At 40.8% G+C, this 27,206-nt stretch overlaps 2 protein-coding genes across 2 annotated transcripts; both read right to left on the bottom strand.

Moving 5' to 3' along the window:
- Positions 1-897: 897 nt before the first annotated feature.
- On the bottom strand, positions 898-4,683 carry aar2 (AAR2 splicing factor). The gene is made up of 3 exons (XM_039801826.1): positions 3,523-4,683; positions 3,209-3,438; positions 898-1,987 (listed from the first exon to the last, which is right to left on the bottom strand). The coding sequence occupies exons 1-3, from the start codon at positions 4,286-4,288 to the stop codon at positions 1,820-1,822; spliced, it is 1,164 nt and encodes a 387-aa protein (XP_039657760.1). The 5' UTR covers positions 4,289-4,683; the 3' UTR covers positions 898-1,819.
- A 3,822-nt stretch (positions 4,684-8,505) lies between these two features.
- prpf6 (PRP6 pre-mRNA processing factor 6 homolog (S. cerevisiae)) lies at positions 8,506-25,945 on the bottom strand. Its single transcript, XM_039800429.1, has 17 exons — positions 25,707-25,945; positions 24,918-25,080; positions 24,628-24,746; positions 24,409-24,487; positions 22,886-23,062; positions 22,214-22,327; positions 22,015-22,109; positions 21,765-21,921; positions 21,345-21,507; positions 15,990-16,108; positions 15,213-15,458; positions 12,435-12,611; positions 12,121-12,254; positions 11,737-11,828; positions 11,048-11,162; positions 10,752-10,878; positions 8,506-10,493 (listed from the first exon to the last, which is right to left on the bottom strand). The coding sequence occupies exons 1-17, from the start codon at positions 25,892-25,894 to the stop codon at positions 10,341-10,343; spliced, it is 2,418 nt and encodes an 805-aa protein (XP_039656363.1). The 5' UTR covers positions 25,895-25,945; the 3' UTR covers positions 8,506-10,340.
- Between the last annotated feature and the right edge of the window lie 1,261 nt (positions 25,946-27,206).

Here is a 27,206-nt window from a genome sequence, read left to right as displayed (position 1 = left end):
TGTGATGTTTCCACCATGTGTTCCAAGCCATTTTCTTCATCTAATTGCATTCAAAAAGGGAAATAACAAGCAGCACAGGGCCCCAGTGGTCTCAGAGTGGACCACAAATTCAGAACTGATCTTCTTTTAAGATGTGCGTACATTTTCAAAAGGGGGAGTTTTCATCATAAAGCCTAACACTACCATTGATTTCACAATACCATCTGTCTTCTGGGAAGATAATGGATTTCTTGTATTGGCATTTGGATCTCCCTCAACAGGCCAAGACTATGGATTCACATAATTGCATTAGATGGCTTTAGTCCTTTTCACAGCAGCTTTATGGTTATAGATAGGTTCACAGAGCTGCGATATGTCAAAGCAGAGTCCAGCTGGAGAGAAAAAAAGGTTCAGGGAGGGCAGAGGAGAAATTAACGAGTGAATGGATTGATGGACCAACAGACTAACACAAGGCCTGTCCCATCCATCACTGCCAAAGAAGGGGACAAAAACAAACACACACACAGCTAATAAATTGCATGTAATTATATCATCCAGTTGCCGTCTGTGCTCCCCACACTTATTCCTCCACCTGTCAGTCCTCACAAATCATCTTTGTTGAGATCAGAGAAAGCTTAAAGATGATTTCCACCCGACAGTCATGCTGTGTAACACTGCCAATTCCAACCAACCTCGTTCTTCTTCTCCAGCACAGAAAACAACAGCTTTTCATTATGTGTGAATGCACATTAGTACATTTTCAATGAATACCCTTATCAAGAAACATAGTTGTAAATTTCACAAAAAGCCCATGAATGCCATCTAGTGGAGGCGAGAGAGACAGAGTCCTGGCAGGCATTAAAACGTGCATCAACATTTACTAGATGGCCCTGACATACAGGAAGCAGTACACAGCTATTTTCTATCAAAAGTGTTTTTATTCAGGGGAATTTGGATCCAATAAATCATTAAAAAAAAACTTACATTTAAGAAAGGTTCTGAAGAAAACAGCTCAGATGTGGTCTTTTTGTTTAAACAATTTACCATTACAAACAGTGATTTTGTCATTTTCACAGTGTGGCAACAAAAATGATTAATAAACACAAAACTATTTATATTTAATATAAGGAGGTATAGAACTACTAGTCACACAATACTATACTTTTGTTTTCTTCTAGCTAAATCCTGTATGTCTAGAATTATTATAAGGTTTGGTGAAATTAAGGTTACACTAAGTGTGTCCTCATCCATGCAGTTATTATGTGGCAGTTGTGGTGAACATGTAAGTTCTCCATAATTGATGAAGATAACAGCTGTGTGTATGAAACCATTTATAATTCTTAGCATAGCCATTCATTAATTGAACCCTCCAACTTAAGTGAGTTTAAAAAACAAGTATGGGGTGGATTTTGGCAATACATGGGCTGTAACTGGGTTCTAAAACTGTCAAATAATGCATGGCAACTTGCATGCTGAGCTTAGAGAAATCCACCACCAGAGGGCACCGCTGACATTTAGTATAATGCAGCTCTGCCGTGATTGAACACTTCAGATGACTTAATGATATTTGCTTTGTTCATAAAAGGGTACAAAATGTGAACATATTAGAGAAGGGGTTGTACAGCCTACATGTAACACTCTCAACACACACTGTTAGAGAACTACTGGTGTGACTGAAACTAAGAGAGGTTGTTGTTTAAGTTTCCTCGAGCCTCCTGAGAACCTTTGGATCTGGTGTTGAATACCAGGCTTCACTGCTCTCCTTCAGCGTCAGATTATTTCAGTCCTGTCCCCTGCTTATGGTTCCAGCACGTACACTGAATCCATACTACACACAGTCTCAGTCCACTGTAACACCTTCCGGCAGCTCCACCACCACAGGGGCACAGTCGTCCAAGTCTGCATCAAAGTCCCAGCGAAACTTCTTAGTCAGGTGAGCTTTGAACTTCTCTGCTCTCTTACGCAGTGTGCCGTCTATACCGGGTCCACTGGAAAACTGGAAAAAGTCCTGTAAGAAAAAACTCAATGTAATTATTTGTAAATGTGAACATCATTGATAAAACATAATAATAATGTGTGTGTAATATATATATATATATATATATATATATATATATATATATATATATATATATATATATATATATATATATATATATATATATATATAGTACAGGCCAAAAGTTTGGACAAACCTTCTCATTCAATGCGTTTCCTTTTTATTTTCATGACTATTTACATTGTAGATTCTCACTGAAGGCATCAAAACTATGAATGAACACATGTGGAATTATGTACTTAACAAAAAAATGTGAAATAACTGAAAACATGTCTTATATTTTTGGTTTCTTCAAAGTAGCCACCCTTTGCTTTTTTATTAATAAGGGAAAATATTCCACTAATTAACCCTGACAAGGCACAGCTGTGAAGTGAAAACCATTTCAGGTGACTACCTCATGAAGCTCATTGAGAGAACACCAAGGGTTTGCAGAGTTATCAAAAAAAGCAAAGGGTGGCTACTTTGAAGAATATAAAATATAAGACATGTTTTCAGTTATTTGACACTTTTTAAGTACATAATTCCATATGTGTTCATTCATAGTTTTGATGCCTTCAGTGAGAATCTACAATGTAAATAGTCACGAAAATAAAGAAACACATTGAATGAGAAGGTGTGTCCAAACGTTTGGCCTGTACTATATATATATATAAAAAATATTTTCCATATTATTTTCCACCTCCTGGGAACTCCTAACAGGTTATGACATCCTGGCGGAGATCAGATTATTTTTCTGGTCAATGTGAGAAATTTAGGACAGGAAGGACCACCTTGCTACTCTTGATATACTTGATAAATAAGAACCCTGATCTTTGAAATACTAGGACTTGACTTGTCTAATGTGTCTCTAATTTCTGAGGTTAAATGCATTCACAATTCTACAGTGATTAAGCCAATTATAAATCTAAAAACAAATTACGTATTTTCTTTTTCCTCATGTTGAGACGGGACAGTAAACATTTGGTAGGACATTATAAACTACTGTACTTCCACTTCCGGGATCCGTCCACTAGATATGCTTTTGAGATCACAAGAAGCTCAGAACAATTGTTGTGTCTATGCATCCTGATAAAGCTTCTGACAGACACTACATGGTTGTTTCTTTCATTTGTATTACTAGTACTTTGAGATCATGTTTATCCCAGCATTTATGGGATTCTGGGCATCTACCTGCAGTGTGGAAGTGAGGAAGTTGCTCTGAGACACAATGTCGACAAAGAAGTCAGGTGGGATTTCTCCGAGCTGGTGGTAAAGCACGGCGATGAGCCCCAGATACAGCTCCTTACGCTTTCGCATTGCCTCCTCTGATCGGCACAGGAGAGCGAGGAGACTCTTCCAGTGCTCAAAGCCCTCGTACACATTTCCAATCAGGAAACACACAAAGGCAAACTGCAGCTCACCTGAGAGGGGAGAGATGAAATGTGGTTAGCTTTTTATGTAAAAAAAAAAAAATGTAATCGTGTGCTATTTTGATGAACACATACCTAGCAGGTTGAGAGGCTGCAGCTCATGGTTCTTCTCCAGCACAGTCTCTAGGGCATAGCTCAGGTCCAGGCTGCACTGGGTGATTTCGGCCGGTGTAGCCCCAGCAGGGTATTTCTTCTCGGGGATAACGGAGAAGCGCAACTCCGTCCCCTCCCTCTGCTTCATCCTGGGGAGCCTGTTGAGTCCCTCTTTCATGCTCTGACAGGCTGTGTCATTCCTCGGCTGCTCTGCCCTGTCTTTGGTGTGTCTGAGCTGAAGCTCAGGGATGACGTCACTAAAGGCACATATTCGACCTGAAAGAGGTTGTAAGTTATTGGCCAGCTCGTCACTCAGACGGTCAGTGAGGGACACCCATTTCCTCATCACCTCGTACGGATAGGGCCCCAGGTGAGGATCCAGGTCTTGCAAGGTCGCCCTGATCCGGCTCACCTCCTCTTCGTTTTGGGAGGCTGAGAAGTCCAGATCTTCCTCTTTGGGATCCCAGTTGGCCAACAGGATGTCTTTGGGTTTGAGAGTGAGGAAGAGGCCTGTCTTTGGGCCAATTTCCCCTCCACAGCTTGGCGAGTTAACAGAGCTGTAGTGGAGGAAGTGCAGGCCTGGGGGGATCATCTTCACTCCCTTGAAGCGGGGACCAACCTGCCAACTCTTGCAGTCAATCCCCAGCTCTGTACCTTGAGGAACACCCAGCAACACCAGGGTAGCTCCCTCTTCAAACAGCCTCAGAGCAACATCTGGATCCATGTCTACACTGTTGCTGTTGGCCATTGTCTGCTCTGGCGAGGGCTACTTGACGTATGCTTAACGTTACTGACTAAACCAAACCAGGCAACACAAGAGCTACACTTCGCTTTCAGCTGTTAAGTGAGAGTTTTTCATGTTCAGAACATTCCGTAGGATTTCGTCAAAATGTCTGGCTAAGTCCGACAGTGAGTTAACACAAACAAAAAAACGTTTTATAAATGGATGCGGTTTGTCTGTCTGTAAAAAAAAAAGTAAGCTAGACTATATAACGGAAATACCTCTAAATAAAGTTTTAAACGTACATTTGTATAAAGGTGTTAGTATTGAGGCGTATTTACCACAACGTGTAGCTGGTTGTTGATGTTTCGTATCGCTAGAAAATCGTTTGGCCGACGCTGTGCAACATATCTTCTGCTCCGGGCGGAAACAGTGCTGTATTAGTATTACTATAGAAGTGTTCCGCTTCTATAGTTAAAGTATTGTAGAAACAAGGGCTTTACCGAGGAGGTCGACTTTAGGCACAAAGCTATTTTTTACTTAGAGTGCAGCTACCATTTCACGCCCAACTATATGATTAACTTGATTATAATATTAATTTAATACCATATACAGTTTTTTCTATTATTATATTATAAGAAGGATACTTTGCATTAGGCTTTGAAGTGTGACATAAAGTCTTGTTTTATTTATTGATCAGTTCATGATGATCTATGATTACTTTTATTTTACTTTTGTATTATCTTTTTTGTAATATATTGGAAGTCTGATCGTTGTACAACTAATTATGTTAATAAAGATATTTTTTAACAGTAGTATAAAAATATGTAGTTGATACTGCACCTACACCATCACTAATAATAATAATAATAATAATCCATAATCATAATAATCACAGTACCAATCGGTCATTAGTAGAAATTAAACATTTAAAAAAGTTTGTTTTATTATAATGCATATACTCCAAAACATAAACTGAAGAACATTCATAGGTATGATGATTACATATGGCTTACAAAGACAAAAATAGTTGTTAAAACAAGATAGACTTTGGAAAATGTGCATATTCTAAAAGTATTTGAATGCATTGTGGATACTTTGTAGCTTATCTGTGGTTACTATAAAACTATTCCATAAAACAAGGAGCAATGTTGACATGCAAAGTCTGGTATAGTTTCAACACACAAAACACTGAGAACTTAACAGTAAACATTCATGATATTGCATTTGAAAAAACAATGGGTCATTGGCCACGTAATATACTCTGTTTGATGCGGTGAAATTCACCTGAAAGTAGCACAGGCTTAAAGGAACCAGGAAGCCACAACATTTCCTACTTTGAGAGCATAGAGGCACTCTGAAGTTTCTGCCAACAAGTGATCAGTGCCTTGATAACTTTAATTAACCTGATCCTCTTTCTCTTCTTTCCTCGTATTTTCTGGACAGCTGAACAAGATACTTTCTTCCCCTGAAAGCATACAACCAGAAAAAGAATTGTTATGCAGATAAAATATTGGCTTTTATCCAGTTATCTGCATTGATAGCCTACTGTTCGTATCATGGTCACATCATGAAGGAGGTTAATGCATATTTGTACCATGTGCAAACCATTTCCCTAGCCCAACCTTTATTTGTTTCTTATTTCATGTATCAAAGGGTTGGTAGGGGGGTGGGATATCATTTTCTGTGCAGTTTTGTTTTGCTCTTTTGCTCTTGTTTTGCCTTATTCATTGTGGGAAAATGAAAACTCAATACATATTCATTCAATACAAATGGAAGAATATAGCTCTCTCCTCACCAGATAATCAGGGCTGCAGTTGTGAACGATGAGCTGCTCCATGCTCACCAGTGGCTTTTCCAGGTTAGACGTCTGCTTGGCGCCCATCTGACACCTCATCTGCTGTGTCATACCATAGATGGAAACCAGGATGCGACGAGTCTGCCATGGAACAGTAGTCCAGAGAGTGAATTAAATAAAATGGCATTTAAAATAGCTCATCAGTTGATGATACGATACAGCAAACTCAAGTTACACTCCATAATTCTCTTGGGTGAATTCTTCTTCTGAATTTGCCAAATCTTTAATGACATGCAGATTGTGTGACAGGTTCTTGTGAACCCCACAGTTTAACGGTATCAGGACAAATTAGCCTGTTATGAGTCATTATTACCCTGTCCATGGTGCTGAAAGTGCACATACTGTAGTGCCATTTACCTTTCCTGAGGGACAGGGGTCTCTCACTTTGGAGGTATTAAATGAGCCAGTCAAATTCTGCAAGAGAACAAGGAACTATGGATTTATTCAATAGAGGAGAAACGAGCTATGAGCTTTACTGGAGTACTGAAGACAGTTGCAAACAGTGGAACGCTGCAGCCTATCACAGGACATTCAAGCATTGCTCCCACATGTTTAATCACTGCAACTGACTCGAACTAATAGACCATGCTAATGGAGCAAATAGAAAAAAATAAAACTAGAAACTAAATTTGTCAAAGTCAAACATGAGGCACACATAGTCGCAAAGACATATCCGTAACAATGTCCTCATACCAGATTCTGCAGCTCAACGAAGATGACCTCTCTGTAGGAGCCCAGGATTTCTCTATAGTTACATCTACGTTTACCACAAGCGTCGGCCAACAAGAGAACCAACAGGATACTACGGAGTAGAGTTCCGGTCAGACACTATAAAAGAGATAGTTGTTATAACATACACTATGTAAAGGAAAAGTCCATTCTAGATTTACAATGAGAAAGAAAAAAAAAACACGAATCAATGTTTAACTGGCTCCTGCTCGGGCGCGCTACAGCTGGCGCTGTAAAGCACCCGTCGGTTTCCAGCCGTTTGCACTTAATAGCATAATAACCTGTGAACACAGATAAAGTAGGCTACAGCAGTGTACACAGACTTCACAGTCAGCGGCGCAACTTGCAACAATTTTCTACATTAGCCCATCTGTTGCGTAAATACGCACCAGATGTTAAATCCCCACTTACCATTTATCATGTTCTACTGCAGGATCCTCAGACAAGCAAAGACATCTCTATCAGTAGCAGGGAGGTCCAAGGAATTACTCCTGATCTAGCTGCGCTCATTGTCTCCAAAACGTTTTTTTTTTCAGTATTTTTACACTTCCTCAGGTGGATAGCTTAACGCGGTGGCAGGTAGACTTCCGATGTGGTGCTCCGCGGTTTCCAACATCACCAAAGTCACTGCTGCTCCAATTTCCTTTCCCGTCATGGATTGTTGACGCGCGGTTTAGGATTTCACCAAACTCCAGTCCGATCAAGTCGAGGACAACATCTGCAATTAATCACTTGCTTTCATCCTTTCGGTTTCGTTGGAAAGACGTGATGCCGAGGAGGAGTGGTGTGAAGAGCGGGTGGATTTGGTGCTTTTTTTTTTTTATCCAAAGCGCCGTTTGGGAATACATGTTCACATTGGGTGGCTTAGGCTACGTCTAGACTGCAGGCAAAAGTGGCCCAAATCAGATTTTTTGGGGGGGGGTCAAGTGACCAGGTCAGACTTCTGCAAAAGTAATGTGGACACTCAAATATTGCCGAGATCTGATTTTATTTTTTTTCAAATTCACATTTAGACCACTTCCATATGTGGTCCTGAATCAGAGCCAGGTCGGATTTTGTTTTCAATGCGGCCGCAGTGTGAACAACCGAGGCGGATTTAATGATACTTTTGCGTCAATCTACATTGACATTTGTCACAATTATGCGCCGGTGGGAGTTAGCCCTAGACACAGACAGTACAATTAAAAACTTGACTAGGTCTACAAAGTGGAGAACAGTGATGGAGCAATTCAAAGGAGGGACAATGAGGTGACCTAGACTTATTTAGTGTATGGGGAGATACTTCAATTCAATCAAAACTATAAGTATCATACCGTAACCACTCCCGTTTTTGAAAAAAATCGCAAACAAAATGAAAATCCACACAGACCTGTAGTGAATTTGCAGCCATAACCCCGCAAAATGCCAAAACAGCCAATTTGGCTCTCTTTCTCTTCATTCTTCTCCTCCTCAGCACCTGCTCATGAATGTTACGGCTGATGTCATTTGTATGTTTCTTTTCAAACAAACCAGTTACAAAGAAAACCTCAAACAGAGCAAGCAAAATGCTGACCATGCATGGGAACTGCATGGGAGGAATTAGAGTGGGTACAACTCTTGAACTCACTAAGAATTAGATTTGACATTAAAATCACAACAGGACATTTTATAATAGGACTTGTTTAGGAAAATCAGGACATTTTGCAATGAACTGTTATTTTGTTTATTGGATGCCTGCAAAGTATTTAAACACATTTCAAGCATGCTAAGTAAAAAAAGCATATCACTACTAGAACATGAGAAAGCATGTAATAATCCCTGACAAGTTTATATACAATTACTTAAGAGACAGTCAAATCCAGACATGAAATCAAATTCCTCAAAAATAAGATTTAAAATTTTTTTTAACAAACATTGTTTTGACAATAACACCCAATACCTAAAGAGTTCAGTCCAGACATACTGTAAAGGTGGAATCAACATGAGTGTGTTTTGCATATTTCTCTCTCACAATACCCATTTAAGTTCATGTTTGTTTTACAATTTTCACAACGACTGAAATTTGAATTTCAACAGTAGTCAGCAGAAAAAACGACTAATGTCAAAGGGAAATCAAATCAACATATTTATCCTAATTTAGTAGAAATATAAAAGAAAATAACTGATTACCTCTAACTTTTAACCCCCTTTACTATAACACGCCTACATCATTACTGGTGCAACTCACATTATATGTTGCACGGAGATCACCGGTGTGTCCTATCCCAAAACTGGCCAGTACAGTGCTGCTGGGGCATGGTTTTCACACCATTTCAATTCAGCACACAGAACTGGCACACGCAGCTTATGCAGACCTGAACCGACGGCCACACGGACCAACAGCATGGCAAAACAATAGAGACTAGTAAGTGTATTTCACATGGGTGGCCATGGCTAGGTATAACTTTTGTTATAACAAATAACAAAAGTTACTGTACATGAAGATGCTCAATATGCATAGCATAATTCTGAAGGTGGTTGAGATACATATCTGTGCATATACACCAGAAGCTGAAAAGACTCATAGCTCTGACACAATCCTTTAATTCATGAAGCTGTAAATCAACATTTTGCCTTTAGAAATTGTGCTAAAGGTTGATTTACAAAAAAATATGAATTAAGCCAGCACCTCAGTAGAGTAGGTGTGTTTCCCTTTAATTATTCTTTGAACTATTTAAACAACTGTTGCCTGGGTAATTTGCCAGGTGCAGCCCAGTGTTGCAAGGAGAAGCAAACTGCTCGTGTAACATCTGAGCTAGTGATTTCCAGAAGGCATGTGGGAGACTCAAACTAAGTGGAAGAAGGTTCTATGGTCTAATGAGACCAAAATTAAACCTTTGCATCATCATACTACACCAGAAACATACCATCTCTACCATTAACCGATGGAGGCAACCTCACACTGTGGGGATTCTTCTCTGCTGCAGGCTCTGGGTAAAATGAGAGAACCTGCAGCAGTCTGCAAGCAGACTTGGAGAAGGTTTACTTTCCAGCAAATGCCAAAACGTAAAACCAAAGCTACGCAGGAGGGGCTTAAAGACAATAATATTATGGCCTGGAGTGGCCGATTCAAAGTCCTGAACTGAATCCATCTGAAGACTTGAAAACTACAGTTCAATGACACTCCCTGTGCTACCTGAAAGACCACAGACCTAGCCACAAAAACCTACTACTGTTGCTACTACTTATTCACTTGAAGACGGTAATCAGTGATTTTGAGTTTTAAATTGGTAATTAGATTTTACTTTGACATTAAATGATCATTCTCTGTCGGTAAGTATAGAAACTGTGATTCCATTTGGTAAAACAATAAACTTGAAAAAGGTAAGGGAGGTATGTTTGAATACTTTGTATCTGCCACAGATGGGCAAGTCCTGGTTGAGAACAATAGTTGAGCATGTCCATAGCTGTTTCCTGCTCGACTGGTGAATGCCAGAGTCCTCCAGGTGTTTTCAGTCCAAATTTTCCCCATTCTCAGAATGTGTTCTTGATCTTGCTGGCTACCTCTGCTAAGATCTCTCCTGTCTTCTTCTGCCAGTTCAGGACGTGTTTGGACTCGGCACACCACAGCTCTCCATGGCGGGGCTCCGCATTCTCACAGCGCTTTCGCACCTCTTCCTGCTGTTCCTGATGGACGCAAACAAGCGAGGTTAGATAAAGCACCATTTGTAGTGGTAAATGATACAATGAGAATATTAGCTTCCCAGTGCAGTCATAGCTCTTAATACCTGATCAACTAAGATACATTAACTGAGCTTGCATCTGACTGCAGAATGCAATTGTCATTCTCCGTCAAAAGTGAACCGTGTGAGCTTGATAGTACTTCCATGTAAACGTGACCCAGTGTTGTACCCAGATAAGGAAAGTCAATAATAAGATCCATACCTCGGTGCCATGCTGCAGCTCAAACTTGTAGAAGAGAGCCCAAGCATCTCCCAGGTCTGGCTCGATCTTTACGGTCCTCAGAAACCACTCTCTGGCTTTGGTGATCTTACGCTCACTCCAGAACAACCTAAAAGGTGTGCACAAGAATGCATTTGAAATGAAATCCACGCCTAAAGGTTTGCTGAACAGTTTAAAACCAGAACCGCGGAGAAAGAGAAAATATTATATAATAAAGACTTGCATTATAAGCAGAGCTTATTACTGAGAAAAAGAACAGTGAAAAGATGCTGGCATACTTGGCTACAGCGAGCAAGACATGGGGATCATGTTCACACTTCTTCAAAGCATCCACACTCTTAGTCTTCCTCTGGGGCCTTGCCTCCAAAAACACTGCCTCAGCCCACAGGATACCTTGTAGGAAGGAAATGGGAATGGGGTGAAACAGAGAATTTGACATTACTGACACATACATGAAGCAATTATAATCTGCAGCCTAGACAATAGGAATACGGTTGACAACACAAATATTCTCATTCAATTCATAGTTTTGTTCTAGATATTGGTTTTGGAATACATTTAAATATACTTGAACAGGAATGAGGTACTGTTGTCTTGTGCAACTCATCTTACTGTAAATGAAAGATCACACGCAATTTTGATTTCTCTCTACAGTTGAGTATGACGGGAGAATAAATGACAGTCAGGTTAATGTAGAACAGATCAGGTGGTTGTGGCAGATATAATAAAAGAAAGTATATTGAGGTAATATAGAGGTAAACATTAGCTTGATTTTGGCTAGTATAAAAAAAATAAAAATAAAACTTGGTTCTGCTGATAAAGGAATCAGCAAATTCAGAGAAAAACAAGGTTAATATTGAAATAATGACCTAGAACATAGAGAGCTGGAACATGGACTTTTTCAGACTTCTTAGACATTCATTGCCCTATTAGGCCCTTACAAAACCTGTTCTGGTTATATTCTCACCTGAATTGGGGCATTCCTGCAGGGCTTTGGCCATCAGTGTGTTGGCAATGTTCTTCAGTCCAGCCCGGAACTCCAGTCTGACCGACTCCAACCTGGTTGATATGATGACATACAAATAATTATAGAGGCACAGAATTACACGTGTGTCAGTTTGATCTCATTTTGAGATTGTTCCAAGTTTGTTTTTCTGTGGTTTTTAAGTTTAAGTTTTTTTAATGAATGTGGTAAAAGAAACATATATCAAGACAGGGAAATGAGGGAAGCCTCTTGATACCAAAGTAACAATTTCTAATTGAAACAAAATTTGAACAAAGGTGACACATTTTTATTAAAAGCTCTTTCTCGGGCAGCATTCTGCTTTTGCATCCAAGTGTATTTTCTCACCACAGGTCGGGGCCCTGGGGATTCTTGAGTCGGGCTTTTTCCAGGATTGCTCTGGCTCTGGTCAGCTGTCCCACTCTCTCTTCAAGACGAGACAGCAGCAACCACAGGCCGCCCGAGTGGGGACACTTTTTCAACTACGGAAACAGACCAGTCATTTACCACTTATTTATTTTGCCAATCATTAGGGAAACGCTCATTTTCTATTCAAAGCACATGTGATAAAAATGCACTGTTAAAGTGTCCAACACCATTGCATTGCTTCCCTTGCCTTTGTGGTTATTATAATAACCAAACCAACCCTTGCCTCTCCTCACCCCTTGGTTGTACGCCTCTCTGGCCTTATCCATGTTTTCACACTGCTCTTCTATCTGGCCTCTCATCATCCAAAGTTTGGGGAAGTCCTCGTAGTGTTTCAGGGCCTCGGTGCACAACTCCTGGGCAGCTTCTATGTTCCCCAACACCCACTCCAACTTGACTGACTTCATAAATACCTATAGAGATAACAAACACACATGCTTTTCATCCAGGATATATTTATAGACAGTACAGATCCATGAACTGAATAAATGAAATGTTTTATATTAACATGGCACAACACAAATATTTTACAATACTTATATTGTAGCCCCAATTATGCAACGCAAATACCTTACCAGCTTTCAGCAGTATCAAATACCAACTTCCGAGGGCATAGCCTTAATGCTTCAATAACACCAAGCAGTTGTTTTATCTGACAGGACAATCAGTAGAGCCAACATTAAAGCGGGCTCTCTTAGTCATACCTGTCAGCAAATACAATAGAGATAACTTAAGGGAGTGTAGCCAGGTCACCCGATAGAGAGAGTGATAGTTTAAGAGCACCGCTGACAGCATCTGTCAACCTGAGAGGTGCACACTGTTTTGAGGCGTAGAAACCTGGCAAGCCTGAACCTGAGAAAGACAGCATTTGTGTAGAAGATATCTCAAGTACAATTAATTATTAAACACTTTAAAGCTTCTTTTTTTTTTTAAAAGCAGAGAAGAACAAAAGCCTGATAATAAAGCCACCCCATGCGTTGCAGCTCTATTCATATCAACGTTGCATAATGAAAAATAAACTGTCAGTACTGGTACAGAGGGTCACAGAAGGGCTGTTAGAGTCTCAATCTTCCCCTGTACAAATTTTAAGTTTAAAGTTTATTCCATCAACCTTCTAAGGAAAGTACTCTTTTTTTGGTTGACATATCTTTTCAGGCTGTATTACATTCCAACAAACACAAAATAATATGGCACAAGACGGATATATTAAAAAGGTCCCATGGCATGACAATTTCACTTCATGAGGTTTTTTTAACATGGTACCCCAGTGGCTAGAAATGGTGATAGGTGTAAACCGAGCCCTGGGTATCCTGCTCTGCCTTTGAGAAAATGAAAGCTCAGATGGGCCGATCTGGAATCTTGGTTACCTCCCCTTTCTCTGCTTTGCCTGCCCAGAGAATTTGGCCCACCCATAAGAGAGAGAGACATCATGACTTTCAAACGAGCAAAGTGGCAGTTGGTCAAGGCCAAACACCCCCCCTCCCCCCGATCCAGTAGGTTTGTGTGGATTTCTACTCTTTTTTTGTAATGTATCCTCATGAAAGTTTGAAATAGGGAAATCGCTCTCTTGTTTTGGCTAATAACTCGGCGGGGGGGGGGCGAGCTGTTAGGGCGTAGGCGAGGGGGGGAGTGGGGAGCTTTTTCTAAAACTCAATTTTTAAAGGCCATCAAATTTTTCGTGGGATTTAGCTTTTTATAGGTTGAGGAATTTGATTTAAGGTTTTTTTTTATTAAACATTTTCATTCCTCACCACCAAAGCAGAGAGAATCTGTCTGGTGCAGGCACTTGCTGTCCACTTTCATTTCTGCCTGTGGCCACTATTCTTTCCTTGCAGTGCTCCAGCTTGACTTCCCTTTTTATTCCCGCCTGGGCAGTGTTTGCTATTTAAATATAATATCCTTTGGGCTCCACCCTTCCTTCTTTCCTCCATTCCACGTTTCTTTCGGTCGTCCACATGGAATAAAAAGCAAAAACTTTTCGTACTGCCTCCATCCATGTCCTCCATACCCATTTTGCGTCACTATCTCCTCCATTCCATTTGTTTTATTCCAGGCCTTATCTTGTCCAGGTGCTTTCCTTCCTTTCTCCATGGTCCACTTCCTGCTCCTCCATGTTCCCTCTTCTCTGTCTTTCATTCTTTTCCATCCTGTCTTTTGCATTTGTTTTTGTATTTGTGGTATATGTCCTTGATAGCATCCTTATACTTTCCAGGGGGAGGAATTTAGTTTTTATTGTTGGTTTTGGGTGTATTGTTTATCAACTGTGTCTCCATACTGTCAGTGTCTATCCTTTCCTTCTGTTTCCTCCAGTCCTGTGCCGCTGTCGTGTGTGCATTCCTCTCATGTCATTTCCGTGTGCTCTGTGTTGTCTCATATTTCCTGTGTCTCGTGTCTTGTGTGTCCTGTGCTCTGTCTCTTTTTCCTGTACCACCCACTCACACAAATATGTCTCGTGTCTTCTGTCTGTGTCTCCTCTCTGCCTGCATACCACTGCTTGTCCTGCCTGTCTCGTGTCTGTGCCTCCTCTTTTGTGTCTCTCTGTGCCTGTATGTGCCTCTCTGCTGCTGTGTCTGCTGTCTCTGTCTGTGTCTGTCTGTGTGGTGTCTCTGTCTGTGTCTGTGTCTGTCTGTGTGTATGTTGTATATGTGTCTGTGTCTGTGTCTATTCCTGCTGTATGTGTGCTGCTGTCTCTGTGTCTCTGTCTGTATCTATGTGTATATATGTATATATATATATGTATGTGTGTGTGTGTGTGTGTGTGTGTGAATGTATATATGTATGTGTGTGTGTGTGTATACACACACACACACACACACACAGTACAGTTACTGATTAAATATAAAGCCTTTGCAGTTTAAAGTAATGCTTCTGTCCTCTTTACTTAAAGATTTCCTATCCTGAAAGTATACCAATTTCTTATGACCTTGGGAAATGCATTTATTTATTTTTTCAGTGGAGGTTTCCCTCTGCCATAAACAGCACCAGGAAACCCGTCTCACTCTCTAGGATGTCAAAATAACCACAAAGCCGCAGGAACACACCTGTATCCACTGCTCTCTGTTGATCTCCACGCCGTTAGCACGCAGAGAAGTGATGGCTCTGTCAATGATCTTGTCCACCATCTGAGTGTTGCTGTTGGCCTCCTCCAACTTAGCAGCAGTGATCCAGATGTGGCGATCAGTAGGGATGTTCTCTCGAGCTTTGTTCAGGACACGACGTGCGTTCTCGTACGTCTCTAACCGGGCTAGTGCCAACCACAGCTAGAGAGGACAGACGTACATAGTTAGATAAAGAGGTAGGTGCAATGGTTCATATATTGTATTGAAACATTTTGGGGGGGAAAGTGTAGAAAAACATCAGATCGTTCTAGTCAATGCTAAAAAAAAAAAAACGGCTCATCGAAAGAGTGTTCTTAACAGTGTTACAGGCAGACAGTCATTTCGATTTGGAGATAAACGACTCATGTTAATGATTAGAGTAGATAAATGGTATGTTTTGCCGTAAGTCTGTGTTCATTATGGATGCGTTTACTTCTGTTGGAAGGCAACCTGATTTGCTTAACTTTCACTCTCTTCTTCTCTACTACTTCTTCCTTATTCACAAATTTTGTTTGTACGCCCCCTGGTGTCTCGGAGAATACTGCAACGAACAATGCCTTGAGCGTAAAAGTCTCCGTGCATGCTCGTAGCGGCCCGCGCACAGTGTTGCGCTCAAGTATACCCAACGCTTTAGTCATATGTGCATGGCTCATGTTGGGGGAGGGAGGGAAATTAAACGGCAGCTAAGCGTACCTCCACACTTGTAGGGCAACACTCCACAGCTCTGCTAAGCATGATCCTGGCATCCTCTGGCTCCTCCAGCTCAACAGCTGTCTTCCACAGTCGAACTGACTTTGACACATTCTCCAGGGCTACATGGGTAACAATTACACAACTGTTAAGTCAATTCATTGACACTTTTATTCAAAATCATTTACAGTATGCAAGCATGTCCGTGTGTTGCTCAAGGCAATAAACTGTCACAAAATGTTTAATTCTTTTACAGGCAAAAAGAAACTTGAATACTAAACATACACAGACATTAACTACATTTACAGTGAGGAAAATAAGTATTTGAACACCCTGCTATTTTGCAAGTTCTCCCACTTGGAAATCATGGAGAGGTCTGAAATTGTCATCATAGGTGCATGTCCACTGTGAGAGACATAATCTAAAAAAAAAATACAATCCAGAAATCACAATGTATGATTTTTTTACTATTTATTTGTATGATACAGCTGCAAATAAGTATTTGAACACCTGTCAATCAGCTAGAATTCTGACCCTCAAAGACCTGTTAGTCTGCTTTTAAAATGTCCACCTCCACTCCATTTATTATCCTAAATTAGATGCACCTGTTTGAGGTCGTTAGCTGCATAAAGACACCTGTCCACCCCATACAATCAGTAAGAATCCAACTACTAACATGGCCAAGACCAAAGAGCTGTCCAAAGACACTAGAGACAAAATTGTACACCTCCACAAGGCTGGAAAGGGCTACGGGGAAATTGCCAAGCAGCTTGGTGAAAAAAGGTCAACTGTTGGAGCAATCATTAGAACATGGAAAAAGCTAAACATGACTGTCAATCTCCCTCAGACTGGGGCTCCATGCAAGATCTCACCTCGTGGGGTCTCAATGATCCTAAGAAAGGTGAGAAATCAACCCAGGACTACACGGGAGGAGCTGGTCAATGACCTGAAAAGAGCTGGGACCACCCGTTTCCAAGGTTACTGTTGGTAATACACTAAGACGTCATGGTTTGAAATCATGCATGGCACGGAAGGTTCCCCTGCTTAAACCAGCACATGTCAAGGCCCGTCTTAAGTTTGCCAATGACCATTTGGATGATCCAGAGGAGTCATGGGAGAAAGTCATGTGGTCAGATGAGACCAAAATAGAACTTTCTGGTCATAATTCCACTAACCGTGTTTGGAGGAAGAAGAATGATGAGTACCATCCCAAAAACACCATCCCTACTGTGAAGCATGGGGGTGGTAGCATCATGCTTTGGGGGTGTTTTTCTGCACATGGGACAGGGCGACTGCACTGTATTAAGGAGAGGATGACCGGGGCCATGTATTGTGAGATTTTGGGGAACAACCTCCTTCCCTCAGTTAGAGCATTGAAGATGGGTCGAGGCTGGGTCTTCCAACATGACAATGACCGAAGCACACAGCCAGGATAACCAAGGAGTGGCTCTGTAAGAAGCATATCAAGGTTCTGGCGTGGCCTAGCCAGTCTCCAGACCTAAACCCAATAGAGAATCTTTGGAGGGAGCTCAAACTCTGTGTTTCTCAGCGACAGCCCAGAAACCTGACTGATCTAGAGAAGATCTGTGTGGAGGAGTGGGCCAAAATCCCTCCTGCAGTATGTGCAAACCTGGTGAAAAACTACAGGAAACGTTTGACCTCTGTAATTGCAAACAAAGGCTACTGTACCAAATATTAACATTGATTTTCTCAGGTGTTCAAATACTTATTTGCAGCTGTATCATACAAATAAATAGTTAAAAAAAATCATACATTGTGATTTCTGGATTTATTTATTTTTTAGTTTATGTCTTTCACAGTGGACATGCACCTACGACAGACCTGCCAACCTTGAAGAAATTTTATGAGTACTACTTTATGAGTTACTCCATAACCATATACAAGTAGACCATAAATGTTATACAATTACTGCTATCACTCCTAACATTGAATTGAAAACAAATGTTGTACAGGATGCATAGCCCATCGAAACTTCTTCCACCTGAAAATACATTGTCTGGCTCATCACTACCTTCTAGATTACAATAAATTATTACTGTGTAGAGGAGTGGATTAACGGCTGTACGCGTAGTGAAACTACTATACAAATGTTTTCTATCCTGTCCAATATTTTGTGCCCATATATTTGTTAGTCTAACCAACAGGAGGCAGAGAGAGCTTATATCTAGAGCTTAGATATGCCTAAATACTTCTGTGTTAAAGATGAGAGTCAGACCAGGTTAACAGGTAGCCTTCTTCTGAATACTGAAGGGAAATTAAGTAGTTTAAGTAATGATTTACCCATAAAGAAACTTTAAATAGGCCTAAAGCAACTACTAAAAGAAAGCAGAGATTGAAGCCTGACAGAGACACAATTATAGGCTAATAAATAACATGGGTCAGATATTTTAGATATGCTTTTAAAAATTTGACATGGGTGACATTGCATTATGTCAGTTGCCATCACATAAATAGCCTAACTATTACCTTTATCTTACGTTAATCAGCACCTGGCCTTTCTAAAACCTTTTAGTTTTCTAGCCATTCCACCGCTTTTCTAACTGCCCCCAACTAATGGGAAGGATGGCAGGTGTGATAGGCTAGCCTATTGACACCAGTGTTGGGCAAGTTAATTCCAAAATGTAATACATTATTGATTACTAGTTACTGTCATTTGAGAGTAATTAGTTATATTACAATATTACAGTTTCTGAATTGTAATGACTACTTTTGCGTTACTTTTGAGTTACTTTCACCAAAATAAAAGCGGGAGTATTCTTGGCAGGTAGCTTGTAAATTTCACCACGGGGTCAACAAAGTCTCATCTTTATCCACTTTAATACATCATAATTTATTCATATTATTTTGTATTATTAAATGATGCTGCAAAGTAACTAAAGCTATAAAATAAATAGTTAAGTAAAACGTTCAATAGCCTACTTTACTCTGAATTGTGGTGGACTAAAAGTAGCCTAGTAAGTAGGAGAAAATGAAAAATACCCAATTAAAATTGAATCAAAGTAGCCGACGGTAGTATACCGACGGCTATAGTTACTTTCCACCGCTGATAAAATGTAATATTAGCCTACGTGTAGCAAGACTAAACATTAATTCTCGACATGTGTCAGTTGCTCGGTCACATTGCTGTCGCCACTGACAGGACACAGATGTTGTCAGTTACCGTCTGGTTCTGGCTCTGACCACGGGGAACAGTGACGGGACAGCTCGCTTTAACGCAGCGTAAACAACTCCGGAAAATAATGTCCGTGTCGCAAATGTATCTCTGCAGTCAGTTCAACCACTGAACTGTAACGCGTTACTCCCATCATCCATTTGTTTTTAATATCATTATGTCTCGGGGGGTGGGGAGTATTTGTTTATGGGACTGTGTTCGTTACCTGTTGCCCCTTGGTGACTGATGTCGATGTCTGTCTTGCACACGGTGCAGAACGCGTACTGTCTATGTGAGGTAGCCTGGACATGTGGAGGAAAGGCCATCTCTCCTGTTAAGAAATCGTTCCGAACTTTCTTTTGAGGCGGTTCAGCCATGACATGCAAGCCTACAGTTATCCGGACAGCCTGGCTTGCTGAGGCACTGTGACTGAATTGAATTAAACGCGCGAAGCATTTGGTTAGGAGGGGCAGGTGGGCGGAGGGTTAAAAATGCAGCGCTCTGATTGGCCGAAAGCTTTTCACTCCTCTGCTCATCGGCAGAATCAACGTCATAGATGTAGATTGCATAGAAACTGAAACCGGAGAAATGCGAGATGCAACAAAACGCGTACCTAGAGAGCAGCGAATCGTACAAGCGTACTTAAGGGTCAAAATGCGTGCCGAGTACGCAAAATGCGTACATGTTGGCAGGTCTGCTACGATGACAATTTCAGACCCCTCCATGATTTCCAAGTGGGAGAACTTGCAAAATAGCAGGGTGTTCAAATACTTATTTTCCTCACTGTACACTGGCAAGACATCATATACAGTGGCAAAAATCGAAATGGAGACACTTTAGATTTCAGAGCAATAAAAACAAACAACTGCATTTCCTGCATTAGTAGTAGTAGTCAATAGTGTCTTAGTGGGAAGGCAGAGTGTTGTGTTTGTAATGGAGAAAAGTAGAGCAGAGGCAACTGAACATGTAGAGGCGGAGAGAGCTCTTCCACAAAGGAAGCTTCACATCCATCTCTGTCAGTGGGGTATGCTGCTGGGAAATATTGGTGTGTGTGTGTGTGTGTGTGTGTGTGTGTGTGTGTGTGTGTGTGTGTGTGTGTGTGTGTGTGTGTGTGTGTGTGTGTGTGTGTGTGTGTGTGTGTGTGTGTGTGTGTGTGTGTGTGTGTGTGTGTGTGTGTGTGTGTGTGTGTGTGTGCATGCATGCGTGTAAGTGCATTGACACCATGGTTTAAAAAGGGTGCCCTGGCCTTGACGAGAAGCCAGAACCACAGCTGTCAAATGTATTCTTTATGAAATCTTTTATGCAATCTTATGTGTGCATGGACTGTCTGTGTGGGTGTTTGAAATGGGACAATGGACTGATTGGTTTTGAATTTTTTTTTCCCAGAAGAAATTAGTGTCTTCCTTTTGGCAGGGAAATTGTTACATATTCATTCATGTATGCATTGCTGAGAAAGCACACAAAAAGCTTCTCATAGCAACATAACAGCAACGTATCTTTTGACTTCCTTACAATCTGACAATTGATATGACTATCAATTAGGGGTGCAACTGATTACAAAACTCACGGTTTATCGGATCACGGTTTTGAGTCACGGATCGGATCAGCACAAAAAAGGTAAAGAACGGTCATAAAACACAGGGAGCAGTTCGCTTTCTGGGAAAAACAAATGACATTAACCTCGTTAATGCATTTCTTGGGAATGTTTTAATCCAAACCATGATCTTTTCCCTAAACTTAACTAGTCGTCGTGGTGCCTAAACTTAACTGTCATCGCCGCATTAACGCTCACTTTATGTCGCTCATGTTCACATGAACATGCTCTGTTCACGTGAACAGTCAACAGAAAATTGCGTTGCCTGTATCTTTTCACAGCAACCCTCCATAGAGATTTATCAGCCTACTTTAAGCAACAGCAAACATTTATTTCATACTATTATTATGGTTAAACTTTGCAATTAATCCACAGTTCATATGCATTCCGAATCTTGAGTGTGGATCTGTACAGACCACGGATCAACTATGGTCCGTTACACCACTATACAGTCAGATTGTGTGTGTGTGTGTGTGTGTGTGTGTGTGTGTGTGTGTGTGTGTGTGTGTGTGTGTGTGTGTGTGTGTGTGTGTGTGTACACACACACACACACACACACATTGTTACAACTGATATGATCTGGGAGCCTTACCCTTCCTGAGGACTCGTTTCTTGGCCCTGATGTCTGTCTCTAGCTCTGCAGCTCTGATGTAGATGCGGACGGAGCCAGGCAGGTGGCGGACAGCTTGGGCTACCACGGCTTTGGCTGTGTCTCCGGGCTGGAGCCTGGCTGCCTCCAGCCACACATCCTCACTCTGGTGGGGAAAAGGGAAACGCTTACATCCACAGGTAGGCACGGACCATTTTCACCACTGCAGCTCAGCTGAATAGGACTTTTCAGCTGAGCTGTAATTCAACTAAAAAGCTGGCAAAGCAGATTGAAAGGTTATAGGTTATCATTGCTGTTATAGGTTTAATTTGCTTCTTCCTCCAAACATCAACCGATAACAAACCGAACAATACTTTTAACACAATCTATGGTCTGGATGAGATAATGACCACCATCCTTTACCTTAGGACACATCTCTGTGCCTTTCATGATCAGGTTCCTGGCCACCTGCAGTTTTCCAGTCACCTCCTCCAGCCTGGCAGAGGCAATCCAGGCAGGCGGGTGATGGGGATTGGTCTCCCTCACAGATTTCAGTAGTAGACGAGCCTTCTTGATGTCACTAGACATGCAAAACCACATACAAACCATCACACACACAACTTATTAACACAAATTCCCCTAGGAAATTATTCTTTCGCCAGTGTGTCTCTACCTGATGTCTCCTCCATGTGTGGGGATCATGGAGTTGAGATCTGTTAGGTAACCCTTAGGATCCACCACTGTCTGCCCGCTCACCGAGTCAGACACCTGAAGATTGAATAAAGCCAGACACGGTTAAGAGAAAACAATAAATCCTGTGTATCGACATCACCGATATTATAACAGAAAGAAGTAGGACGACCCTTAGTTACCTGGCTGAGTCTCATATCCATAAGTGTATTCCTGGCCTGACCGATTTTCCTCATGTCCAGCTCTCCTGTCCCTGGTGTCATACTTCCTGGGTAAGGTGTGTTCAGACCTCCCAGCTAGTGGAGAGAAGAAACAGTGATAATGGAGAAGCATTATACACATTGTTTTGGCTTGGTGAAAAAGGTAATGAAAGCTGGGCCAAGATCATATGACACTTTTCTCAGCACTGTAAATGATACCTGTGAACATTGTAAGTGTGAACGAGACTCTCCTGTGTTGCACGGCTGAACTACACCAAGTGGTGAAATCATTGTAATAATGTCAAATTCAAGAATGCAATGTGTACATGGCAGAAACTGACAACTTATCAAACAGGCCAACAGTTTACAATTACAAAGCTTTTGCTTCCTTTACAATATTCTTTGTGCTATTCTTAATCAAAGTTTTGATCAAAAATGCGCCATTCTGTGCAACCCAACTATGCAGGGACTACTATCCACTTAGCTTACATGACTGCATGAAAAAACAAGAGCATTTGCAAACTGCATAAATTGCACAGTTAACATTATTTGCTTGTTTCCAGTGAGATATCATGACTCCTGCTGGTGCAGGCTAAAACTACATCATGTGTTTTTATGTGGATGTCTACAGTATGTGGATGTGTGTATACTGACCCCTTGCAGAGGGTCAACAGTGGTGTGGTTCTCTCCAGTCTGCAGGTGTTTGGAGAAGAAGCTGTCGGGGACAGGGGTGAGTTTCTCATAGCGGGGATTTCTCTGGCGCTTATTCCTGGCATCTCCCACTTCAGGGATGCTCAGCCACTCCTCTTCTGACACCTCTGACAATTTCCTCTGAAAAAAGGAAAAGCAGAGAGAATAAAGACCAATGAAAGAGAGATGTGAAGCAACTTGGAATGTCGGCAATGTTTTTTTCTCTCTGATCATAGGACAGCACACTAATTTTAAAGCTACAGCTGATAAATTTCATAAAAAAAATCACATTTACTCAAACTGTCAAATATATCTGTGAATAAAAATCACGTTACTCTGCCTCCCCCTGGTGCTCCTCTAATTGACAAGGGTGTCAGTGTTCAGCTTTCCACTCCCTTTTTGATTCAGCAGAGATTAGGGTTTTGTACCATTCACATTTTTATCGGTAGCAGTAACTATAACGCTACCTTAAATTCGGTTCCAGTACCCAACGGTACCTTTTTTTTTTTTGGTACTTTTGCTCTGTATTAACAAAACATGATTTCAGTTGTAAAAATAATTCCAAACATATTCATCCTATTTCCTTAGAACATTTTGTTATTTATTTAGAAAATTTTACACTCAAAACAAAATAAACAAAACTAAAACCCCTCCCTCTCCCCTCCAAAACCTGTCTCTATATTGAATCAAATAATTATTAATTTCTTACACGGCACTGTAACTTTTATTCTTGTATATTATTCTATTGTAGCCGGTTTTATTTTCATGACCATTTTTAATTGTTCTTGTGTTTTATGTAAATCACAATGAATTGCCTTGTTGCTGAAATGTGCTGTAGAAATAAAGTTGCATTGCCTTACACCTCAGCCTGTCAGTCAGTCACCAGGGCATATAAACCACTCTTGTACCTGCTTTTTTTAGAGGAAGTGTAACGTCAACAGCAACTCGAACGCTTTTGGCTCGCCATTAATATATCGTAGTGAAAGGTGTCTCTTTACCGACATTGCCGTGACTTAAACAAAACTGTCGAGACGACGTAGTTTGCTCTGTCCGCACATCTGATCGCGTGTGTCGGACCCCCGCTCTCTATCAACATGCAGAGAGCGGACAGATAAACTTGCCCTTACTTGCTCTCAGGTACCGAAATTTGGCACAGTTTGATTTAGCGTTAATCAGTCCACGGTGGTACCGACGTAATTCGGTCGGTACCCAAAAAAGTAGCTGAGTTCGGTACCCAACTCTAGCTAAGATCAGGTTTCTTTGTAACAAAGTTATGGCAGCATACTGCTATTGTCTTGTGACAATCTCTAAAATCCATTTGTAGAGATTTTCATAGTTTGGGAAGATATGGTTTTCCACCCAGTGACAAAATATATGTCCGTAAAATGGTAAGAGACTATGTAAGAAGAGGACAGTATAGGAAAAATCTATGTGATCACAGGTGGAAAAAAAGACAACAGTTTGGTGAATCATGTGCAATTTTTTACCTTTAGATCTGAAAACTGCTGCTGGATTTTGGGTCGCTCCATACGGTATTTCTCGATTTCTTCCTTCTCTCTCAGCTCCCTGAAAATAAACAGGACAGAATTAAAAATTACACTCACATGCAGTTTCAAGTGCACAGGATGTCAAACATACACTGTAAAACTTGGGAAGGATATGGGGTTCCCTAAAACTCAGGTAGGAAATAGACTACTTTTAGTGACCTTCTTTCTTTGCGTCTTTCGTCCATCCTCTTGTCCAGTGCTGCATATATGGCATCTGCTTCTTCATCATCCTTCTCATAGGGACCACTGGAGAACAAGCTACCTGCATATCCATTAAACTACAAGACACAATGCACCATAATGGGAAAAGAAATGACAGAGGAAATCATCATATAGGCAGAGTTATAGTCTGGTCAAGTTTAACTTTAATCTTGAGTGGATGAATGAAGTCCTTGCAAACATCCCTATAAACATTGAATAACAGTTAGAGACAGTCCAATCATAAGCACCTCATCATAGTTTGTGTCGTTCAGATCTTCATCATCATCATCCTGGTTCTTTTTCATTTGGTCCCCAACTGTCCTCTTCCCTGGAGGTGCATGTCGGTCATCCACTGGATCGTTGGCATCACGAGCAGGACCGATATCAGATCGGGTGGTGAAACCAGTTGCACTAAAGAAATGCAATTCATTTAAATTGTACATAAATAAACCTAGGTAGACTTGTGATAAGCATACACTGGGATTTTTAACTGAATACATAACCAGCTTATGGTGGTTGCTTGACAAGTTTATATATGCTTTAAGCGAGGTTTTGATAATGTTGCTGATTGACTAATTAACGTTAGATAATAAAATATAACGTTAATATAACAGGAGATACCAACAGTTAGCTAGCTATGTTACCAGCATAGATTTTCAATTTCAGCAGGCTATGCGGGGTCAGAAATAAACCGATAGAAAGTTAATAATTGGAGTGGCTGCCACTTTTTACTTTAGTTTATTTGGCATTACGACACGGAGGACATCGAATGAATGCAACCACTAATATTACCGATCTAGCTAGCTAATATCTTCGTTCATTTAACTAGCTAGCTAGCTAGCTAACGTTACAATTGTGCGCCTAAATATAAGTAACGTTAATGCATTAGTGCGCGTTGTTACGATGTCTTTTCACTTTAGCTCACTTGCCAACTTTGGCGTATTACAGCGCAAGATAGTTTGCTGATGATGAGCCTTAACAGCTAGCTAGCTAGCTAGCTAAGTTAGTTAGCAAGCAAGCTAGGCATGTTAGCTTACCCTCTACCCAGACCGGGGACGTAGCCCAGCGGAGCGGGCATCCCCAGAAACGGCTTCTTCTTTTTCCCCATGAGCGGAGAGGCGAGGGGCATTATCGGGGGCCCACCACCAGCCCCCGCCGCCCCGGTGCCTCCCGCAGATGACTTGGAGACAATTTTAGGTCCTTGTTTTCCTGCAGCGTGGGCCATCGTTATACGCCAAAGACGAGGAGGCTGCCGGATAAACAACAGTCGCACTTCCGTTAGTAGCAAACCCCGTCCTTCTCGAAATTCCCGTTGATGTTTGTAACAGCGCCCCCGCAGGACAGGCAGATTTCTCTTTATTTTCACTCCTGTTATGATTCTCATTTAACGTTGGTAATACATTTTTGATGTGAATAATTTAACGTGACTATTTTTCCACGTCTCACCGTTTAACTGTGTTCTTTAAATTACTTATTTCGAATATTTATTAAGTTTCATACTAATATCAGTTTTCCACGGAAGCCCCAGGAGGGCGCCACATCCTGAAAAATAATAAGCCTATTTAACTTTTGCAACTATTGTAGGCTTTATAGATTACTATTTCTAATTAAACTTAGTGTTTTTGCGGTGAAATATTACCCATGTGTTTGAAGTTTATTGCCTGAACTAACTTAATGATGTTTTTGTACTCCCAGCAAATTCAACTTCATTTTGGGGGGGCATGTTTTGGATTTTCCTGTGATATTTGTACATTATTCTACTTCATTGTAATAGTCTCACAATTCATCTTATCATTAATGTAAACTTTAAAGGTATATGCAAAAGGCCTGGAAAACCTAATTTAATTCAATTTAGTAATCAACATAATATGATCTTTGAGCTTTTTATGAGACATTTTATTTTCTACCTTGACAGAGTGTAATAAATGAATCTGTGACCCCAATCATGGCATATATGACAGAGCTGGCATTTGTTTAAATAAACAATCAGGCCCTGAAGGTTGCATGTTGCCCAATTGAAATGAACCTTCCCATCCTTCATAATGTCAGGGCTTAACTAGACTCCTTCATTTAAAAATAATCAGTGTAGGCCTACTCCACAGTAAAACCATTTTTATTGAACCCTAACTGAAGCATGCTGTGGCACTCAGTAAGAGTAGTTTATGAAATATTGAAGCAGAATTCAGGCCATTGTCTTAAAGAGGACATTTAGATTGTAGAGTTGATTCAGCATACATTTGAAGTCATTTTAGAGTGATTCTGACAGACACTGTGTTACAGCAATAACTTTGCATTATGAGTGAAACATATCAATGTTGGAGAATATATTCAAACATGGAGACTGCAATAAAAGTAATTACATTCTAACATGACATTTCTGGGTTTCATACCTTGAGATGAAGTGAGGCCATACATCAATTAGTTTAAATCACGTTTAACTTCACCCATCCAGTGTCTGATCTTAGATGCAGGCCTTTAAATTTTTCTTCATTTATATTGCCTGGAGGGCAGACATTATTTTACTCCTTGAAGAAGAA

Source organism: Perca fluviatilis, chromosome 5, assembly GCF_010015445.1.
Source record: "Perca fluviatilis chromosome 5, GENO_Pfluv_1.0, whole genome shotgun sequence".
NCBI lineage: Eukaryota > Metazoa > Chordata > Actinopteri > Perciformes > Percidae > Perca > Perca fluviatilis.
Note: the sequence above shows the minus strand (reverse complement) of the source record. Positions and strands in the feature narration are given on the sequence as shown.

Coding starts and splice junctions, on each gene's coding strand:
- prpf6 (XM_039800429.1), bottom strand. CDS start 25,894: ATGGCCCACGCTGCAGGAAAACAAGGACCTAAAATTGTCTCCAAGTCA. Junction 12,255..12,434: donor GAGAGGCGTACAACCAAGGG/GTGAGGAGAGGC, acceptor CTGTTTCCGTAG/TTGAAAAAGTGTCCCCACTC. Junction 10,494..10,751: donor AGCTGCAGCATGGCACCGAG/GTATGGATCTTA, acceptor TGCGTCCATCAG/GAACAGCAGGAAGAGGTGCG.
- aar2 (XM_039801826.1), bottom strand. CDS start 4,288: ATGGCCAACAGCAACAGTGTAGACATGGATCCAGATGTTGCTCTGAGG. Junction 3,439..3,522: donor GCAGCCTCTCAACCTGCTAG/GTATGTGTTCAT, acceptor CTCCCCTCTCAG/GTGAGCTGCAGTTTGCCTTT. Junction 1,988..3,208: donor TCCTCACTTCCACACTGCAG/GTAGATGCCCAG, acceptor TTTTTCTTACAG/GACTTTTTCCAGTTTTCCAG.